This window comes from Mytilus trossulus, chromosome 1, assembly GCF_036588685.1.
Source record: "Mytilus trossulus isolate FHL-02 chromosome 1, PNRI_Mtr1.1.1.hap1, whole genome shotgun sequence".
Lineage (NCBI taxonomy): Eukaryota > Metazoa > Mollusca > Bivalvia > Mytilida > Mytilidae > Mytilus > Mytilus trossulus.
The window spans coordinates 62719228-62727857 of record NC_086373.1 but is presented as its reverse complement, the minus strand read 5'-3'; the positions used below and the strand labels follow the sequence as shown (position 1 = coordinate 62727857).

Genomic DNA, 8630 nt, shown 5'->3' with positions numbered 1-8630 from the left:
CCTGAGTCGCTCACCTTGGTCAATGTGCATATTAAACAAAGGACACAGATGGATTCATGACAAAATTGTGTTTTGATGTTGGTGCTGTGTTTGTAGATCTTACTTTACTGAATAATATGGCTGCTTACAATATTCGTTACCTATAATGAACTTGGTCCAGAAGTGACAGTGGAAAATATTTTGTAAAAATTTACAAATTAAAGGAGTAGGTCCGGTAAGGGCCGATTTTGGCCTCAAATCCAAAGCCCATACCACATAGTCAGCTATAAAAGGCCCTGAATGACAAATGTAAAAACAATTCAAACGAGAAAACTAACGGCCTTATTTATGTACAAAAAATGAACAAAAAACTTATATGTAACAGCAACAAACGGCAACAACTGTATTACAGGCTCCTGACTTGGGACAGGCACAAACATACAGAATGTGACATGCAGGCTTTAACGTGTTAGCAGGATCCCAACCCTTTCCCTAAAGTGGGATCCCAACCCTCCCCTAACCTAGGACAGTGGAGTTACGGTACAACATAAGAACTATGAAAATCAGTTGAAAAAGGCTCATCAGAAGGATACAAACAGAAAAACATCTGACAAAAACACAGTGTTAAGAGGGGTTAATTCAGTGTAAATGATTAACTAACACGGCACTTGGCATGGTATTTAGTATTACCCAACAGGCCATCGGAAGTATGGACAACTTTTTTATTTAACCAGTAGATACAGGCTGAATGTTCCTGCTTTAGGTATAATTCATTGAACCTCTTGAAATCCATTGAAGCACAAAAGTTCTGAAGCTGGTACTGACTGAGATTTGACACTTAATGCTAGTTAGCCAAGAAATTAAGTTCAGAAACAAAAACATGTGTAAGTATGTACTAAAGTATGTAGCAAATCTTCTTAAGATCTACAAACAAATAGGTACCATGTAGTTATTTTTATGCACCGTTTAAGGCAAATTAGCCAATTCAGTCACCTATAGTTGAACTTGTATGGCTTATAACATGACCATATCAGCTTAACATGCTCGCCTAGTGTGCTAGAAAAGGTTTGTTGATCTCCTGCCATATCAAACAAAAGACTTTATATTGAATGTAGTTTCTGCTTCTCTGCTAAGTAAGTGATATATTTATGAGAATCAATGGTCAAAGTCTGGTAGGTTCTTAATCAGAAAATGTATTCCTGCAGACAGATACCCAGTGAACCAGCACATTTAAAATGTCAACATGTCTGTCTAGTACAAGGCAGTGTTGGTTCATATCACTTTAACATTTTCTCGTCCTAATATGCATGTAATATTTGCCACTGTAGGGTTAACATCGATCCAACAATCCCTTATTACATGATATATCTAGAATTGATTTACCATTGGCAACCATCATGAGAAACATGACAAGTATAAATAATCCGTCATTAAGTCCTGAAAAAATCATGTGGTCATCTGTGAGTAAACTAAAACTAACACAAACAATACTTGGTTCAGTAGTTTTTAGTAGGTACCAATCTTGGATAATGGAAATTCTGATATGAAACACAAGCTCTTTAATAATTTATGTCTATGTAAACATTGTATCAATGTGATGGTCGAAAAAATTTTGTGGTAACGAACAGCCTACTTAGAGAAAATTATCCCTGTCTCCATAATATCATTTCATGTGATGCAGGGCTAGCTAAATGTTTGCTATGTAAACTACTAGTATCTATAATTTAAAAAATGTTCATTGAATTTTTTGTAGGATCAGTAGTTTTTCTCATTTTATGATTTGTTCCTGGAGTGAGGAATGCTTCTGTAAAGAACTTAACAATCTAATGTTAAATTCCATTCCACGAGGAAAGGGTCAGAATTTGATAGTGTCTCTTTGATGAAATCTGTCGAAATGATGCAGTTAGTTTCACAGATAGTTTGAAGCCCCATAGCCGTAACTAATCTTACATCTAGAAATTAATAATGAGGGTCGGTTGGAAACATAACTATACGACAAAACAGATGAATTCCGATTCCCAATTGTGAACTTTCCATTTCTATGTAGCAACATTCCAGCAGCGAAAAAAAGAATTATGCCATGTATAAAAACCAGACTTAATATACAATTAACAAGACGAAATGATAAACCTTTATAAACTAGTTAGAAAACATTTATGGCAATTCTTTTTTTACTCTTTATTGACGAACATTTACCACAATTAACATCACGATATGCACCAGTAGATGCTATGCGCAGGAAACAACTATATAACAGAGCCAAAAGGACAAAAAAAGTTGAAGACTGGGTAAAACTCACAGATATGAGAAGAACCAAAAAACCCACCAGAAGTTGAAAAAAAACTATTTGTCTGACTTACTGGATATTAAAGATGAATTCAATACTTAGTTGTCTAAGCAAGGAATCAACAAACAATTCTGGAGATACGTTAAGTCGAGAAAACAGGAGAGACCCGAGTAGTGGTGTTTCAACATTATAGAATTGAGACAATAATCCAAAAGACAAGCAGTAGACAACCAATTTCGTTCTGTTTTACATGGCTTCTTTTCCAAACATGGGATCTAATACCATCAATAAAACTGAAGATATCGAAATTAAAGAAATGCGAATAACAAATTAAGCTACTAAAACAGTTAAATATCAATTAGATAAGCTATAATGGTCCAGACAAAAATCTTGCGGAATAATAACGGAAACAGCAGATGAAATATCGCCTGAAATACATATATTTGAAACCTGACAATCTAATTAAAATATAGATCTCCGATTTCATTATACTACGTTACTACATATGAGTAACGTAGTATAACGAAATCGGAGATCTATATTTTAATTAGATTGGAAACCTGAAATCTCAAAGCCGGGATAGCAAGCAGACTCATTAGGCAAGGCATAATCACATCTTTATTAGAGGACATGAAACTATGTACACATTTACAGGAGAGACACAAAAACACCACGTCTACTCCTTTTTCATAAAGTATAATCCACCAACTAGTTGCAATCCAGAATACTTGATAACACCACCAAAAATGACGCGTCAGTTCCATAAAAAGACGATTTGTCAGATTAAGATCAAGTTCTGAACATAAAAATTATAGCTTCCTCGTAAAAACCTCCTCACACTGGAATGAACTACCGTCTAGCCAATCAAACATTGATAGCTTTGAGGCATTCAAGACTCATCTCAAGCTCATAGCAGACAGATATACGTAAATCAGCACACGCATATTTTATCTGCACTGGCAGCGCAACTGTACGTTTTTGTATACGTCTAGACTATAACACTTGTACATATGATTTTAAAATAGCTCATTTTAAATTATACCACAACTTTATTTCAACATAATCGTGCGATGAGTTAATCGACTCTTTACGGATTATCCATGTGGGTGAAGATGTAGATTAATCTTATAAATCTCACGGGAAAGCAGTTTTATGGAGCACTTGGTAGACCCAGCAATGAAGCGATAAAAGTTTTTTTTGTGAAGCTGGTTTCTTGTTTGTTAGTTAGAGTAGAATGAAAGGTCTCTTCTCCTATCTGATTGAAATTCCAAACATAAAATAGACCTGTGTAATTCCTGATTCAATATATGATTTTGTTGGAGGTGTTTTTTTTCTGTGGAAACTAACAACTATATTTGTCATACATGTTAGGAATGTGTCTAGCAACAGTTCGGGTTTTCTAATATCAAATTGGCAATGTTGCGTGAATGTTCCAAAAAGCCAATATAATATTGCTAAAAGTATAACAAAACATTTCAAAGTTCAGAAACAGATAAAATTAAGAAGAGACGAAACTTAGAAAAATGCGTCTGATGTAAACTCGCCCTGTCTTTGAATACGCTTGTGAGGTATGGTACAACTATATTGGAGCAACTTCAACTATAGAAGAATTGTAACAGGATTGCATACCTGGAATATCTATATAAAGAGACTACTTGTTGTAGCTTCTCAAATTTGGAAATTTTGGGAAGTAGTTAAACTGCCAGACAAAAGCATAAAAAAGTGACATTCAAAGGGATCAAAGGGAAGATTGGAATAAAGTTTATGAAATTGACAAATTAAAGGAAACGTAGATATAAAAAAATCTAGGTAAAACTAAAAAAGTTCGCAATTTGTAATTGGTGCAGGCCCAGTAGATTTGGAGCCGGACCAGTAGATTCTTCAGTCCACTGGTCCGGCTGGCAAGTACACAAAAAAGCTTAACTTCGGACCCTGTTTAGGAAATAAATATGTCCACAAACTCGATAGTTTCCGTCTGTCGTAGTGTTATATCTATCTCTATTGAATAAACCATACTGGAAAAGAGTAAATCCGAGATTTTTTGTATGCAGGTTAGAGATGAATGTTATTCTAACACAACAGCGCTGTCCAGTTTCATTCCTCAATAACAATCTAATTAAAATATTGATCTCTGATTTAGTTTTACTACATATTAGTTGTCCTCAATAACAACTTATTCAAATTCAATATTGGTGCTCGGCCTCGTCGGATGAAACTTCAGTTTTCTTCTTCTTCAAATGCAATGTGAATGCACTGCTACAAGGAGCGAGTTAATAGCTTCCGTTCAATGTTTTAAGTCATAACTAATATGACGTTGCTTTCAACGGGTTGCCCAACACCTATAGAAGAGGGTGGTAAAGGGAGGGTGCTTGCACGAAAAAAAACGTGGAATAAAACATAATTTCACGTTGAACGTAAAATAATTTCTGTATTGAACGTTGCACGAACAATAAATATTTTTACGTGAACCTTTTGTGACTGAGTGAGTCACTGTCTACTTGTTTTTGTTGATATTCCCGATTTAGTATGCACATTTATGATATAATTGGTTTACAGCTTTTAAAAGAGTATTTCTTGACGATCGCTGCCAATTGTTTGAATTTTATTTCAAAAATACCGAGCACACAAAATAAGACGGTTGAAAATCACGATGCACGTAAAATTGAATAAGCAGAACACGTTGAATGAGGCACCCGTCTGCACAACTGAACGTCAAATAAAAAAGTAAAAACACGTTGAACGTGGAATAAAAAAACGTCGATCTTGTTGCACAAAAATAACCTTTTACCACCCTCTTAGAAAATTGTGAAACATTTAAAGAAGTCTTCTATGTCTTAAATAAAACTTCTCTGCAACATGTTGTCTATTGTCTATTCTCACCATTACATGATATATAATATATATATATAACTTGTTCACAAGGATTTTAAAAATGTTTGCAGTTTATGTATTTTGGTTCATAGTATATATATCAGACTTTAGTAGTACATTTCACAGAAAAGTAATTAAACACTGTAGCTTGCGTTGTAGTCAAGTCTTGCTTGTGGTTAAGCATACCTTTCAGAGACTTGTAGACATAAAGAAAAGTGACACTGCATAGGAAAAGTACCTTTCTCAAGAAGCACTTTTCGCTCAATGGTTTTGTAAAATATCTAAATATTTTTTTTCAATAACAAAAGTTTGTTTCCCGGGCAGTTTTCACAGGCACTTGTCTCAGAAAAAAAATCCTATATACCTTAATATATATTATATATTATATTAACTGTATTCATTAAGACCCCTAGAAAAAGAAAATTTAAAAGACGGAAACAAAACACTGAAAGCATTGTTGTAAATTTGTCATCTAAAGAACTTACACGTGCTGAGGAATCTCTTTTAAGTAAAGGTTTAAAATTCTGTCCCATCCCATCAACTGTAAATAACTTTCAGCTAGACGAAGACCTAGACCAATTCGCTAGACGTTTACGCTTGAAAGATTTTTTCTACAATAGGGGCAAGAAAAACCTTGAAGAAGCCGGATTAACATATTCAGATACTGACACCAATGAAGAAGTCACGTCCATCCCAAAATTTAGGAAAAAAAGTTCATGGAAACCACCAAAGAGTAAAAATGATAACTTGGAGTCATTCATTAACTACGTGAGGTCTGATATAAAGTCCTGTATAACAAATACAAGAAATTATAATTTATCCAAGTCAGAAAGTATAGCTTTGAAAGCATTAAAAGATCAAGAGGATATTGTAATAAAACCTGCCGACAAAGGGGGTGCTGTGGTTGTCATGAATAAAACAGATTATATAGCAGAGGGGAATCGCCAACTTTCAAACTCTTATTTTTATAAACAATTAACCACAGATCCAACGCTTAATACTATTCGAAGGATCAACACCATCCTTCAAGAGATGTTCGACAATAAGCATATAGACAATGACACCTTTGATTATCTCCGACCTCTTGAGAACGAAGCAAAGGCCGGACGATTCTATTTGTTGCCTAAAATACATAAAACAGGCAATCCAGGTCGACCAATAGTCATCCAACTGAAAAGATATCAGAATTTTTAGACCATCATCTAAGATCTCATGTGAAAGAACTACCCTCATTCATTCAAGACACAACTGATTATCTAAAGAAAATGGAAAGCCTCAATCCTTTACCAAGCAAAACTATACTTGCATCCATGGACGTGTCTTCTTTATATACCAACATTCCACAAGACGAAGGAATAGCAGCGTGTGAAGAGGCATGGAACACTCGTAGTGAAAAAAATCCTCCTACCGAGTGCCTTGTTACACTTCTCAAACTAGTACTGGAGAATAACAACTTCTCTTTCAATGAAAAACACTATCTCCAGATAGACGGTACTAGTATGGGCACAAAAATGGCCCCGTCATATGCCAACATATTTATGGGCCAACTTGAAAAACGCCTCTTGGCTAGTGCTCCATACCAGCCCTTATCATGGTTCCGATTCATTGACGATGTTGATTTCAAATGGACAGATTCACAAGAACATCTTAATGAATTTCTAGAACACTGTAACTCTTTCCACCATTCAATAAAATTTACATATGAATCCTCTACGGAGAAAATTAACTTCCTCGATACTACGAGTTACATCAAGAACGGAACCATTATAACGGACCTTCATACCAAACAAACGGACAAACATCAATTCCTTTCTCCAAAAAGTTGCCATCCTAAACACTGCTCCCGTGGTATCCCATTCAGCCAGGCATTACGAATCAAGAGAATATGCTCTAATGAAAACACGAAAGATGCTAGACTTGGACAACTTCGTAAACATCTAGTTGTTCGAGGATACAATAACAACATCATTGATAGCGCTTTCGAAAGAGCAAACAAAACTAGCCGCCAAGAACTTCTTGAGTACAAAGATAAGAATAAAGCAGCTAACAGAACACCCCTTGTACTCACTTACCATCCTGATTTTAAAAATGTGTCATCCATTGTTCAGAAGCATTGGAAAATTATAGAAAATGATTTAAATCTAAAAAAAGTATTTTCATCACCACCAGTCATGGCCTTCAGAAGACCTAAAAACATCCGTGACAAATTAGTGACTTCTGTATTAGCAAAGCAGCCTACTCCATCGCCCGGTTGCTACAAACAATGTGGTCGAAGGAATTGTTTGTGTTGTAAAGCTGCCAATACAAGCAGTTCTTTCATCAGCTCCGTTACTAAACAAAATTATACCATCTATTCAAATTCCAACTGTAAAACGGAGAACTCAATTTATATATTAACATGTGACACTTGTGGCATTCAGTATGTGGGAGAAACAATGGACAAATTTAATATTCGGCTTAATAACCATCGTTCATCGTACAAAACCAACAAAAACTGTCCTCTCACACGACATCTTCGTTCAACGAAACCGTGCATCCCTTTGAAAATGTCACTTTTCAAATTATAGAAGTCAACACCGAGTGGGACACAGCGGCGAGAAGGAGAAGAGAAAACTTTTGGATCCACCAACTCCACACTTTAGAACCTGATAGTCTTAACGAAAAAGACGAGAAAAGATACAGGAAAGATAAAGAATAATTTAAAAACTAAGCATCGTCCTTTTTATTCCGTAATATCGGCCAATGGACGTTGCTAATTTCAACTACCAATTATGTATTTTTAAGGCAGCTAAATCCAAGAGCAACATACACATGGAGCTGCAAAATAATTTTATTTTTAAGGCAGCTCAATCCAAATTCAACATAGACATTAGGCTGCAAAATTTTCTTATTTTCAAGGCAGCTAAGTTCAACATATACATTGAGCTGCAAAAGTTTCTTATCATCTACATCCGATTTCACCTGGATAGATGCACGCTTGATAAAGCTAGTTGGTCTAGCGAAATATTGCGTTTATTTTCATCATTTTGTAAATATTTTAAACATTCTTATATTTACATACTAAATAGTGTGTTAAAATTAAATTGTTAGGCAATCTATTCATATATTATATTAAGGTATATAGGAAACAACATTTTGAGACAAGTGCCTGTGGCAGTTTTGGGAGAAAAAAAGAATTTGTTCATTTGACTCTGAGAAAAAAAAGTTATTTTTTTTCACCCTCAATTGCCACTAAAAATCAAATGTTTGCTGCCTATAAAGGTGACGGTAAAAAATTAAAAAAAAATATGGATTTCAAAGGAAATTTTAACTTTCCCGCCGTATTTACTTATACAATCGGAATCCATCTGTAGTTATCCTTATCTGAAGTAAAATTATCTTCAAAGTGTTAAATCATAATTTTGATAACATTATGTATCTATATTGATAAATATTTCAATCTAAATAGTAAATATATTTGAATCTAGCTGAAAAATATGTTAAAACTATCATT

At 34.6% G+C, this 8630-nt stretch overlaps 1 protein-coding gene across 1 annotated transcript; it reads left to right on the top strand.

Moving 5' to 3' along the window:
• Positions 1-6402: 6402 nt before the first annotated feature.
• On the top strand, positions 6403-7704 carry LOC134686319 (uncharacterized). The gene has a single exon (XM_063546027.1). The coding sequence runs from the start codon at positions 6403-6405 to the stop codon at positions 7702-7704; it is 1302 nt and encodes a 433-aa protein (XP_063402097.1).
• The last annotated feature ends 926 nt before the right edge of the window (positions 7705-8630 follow it).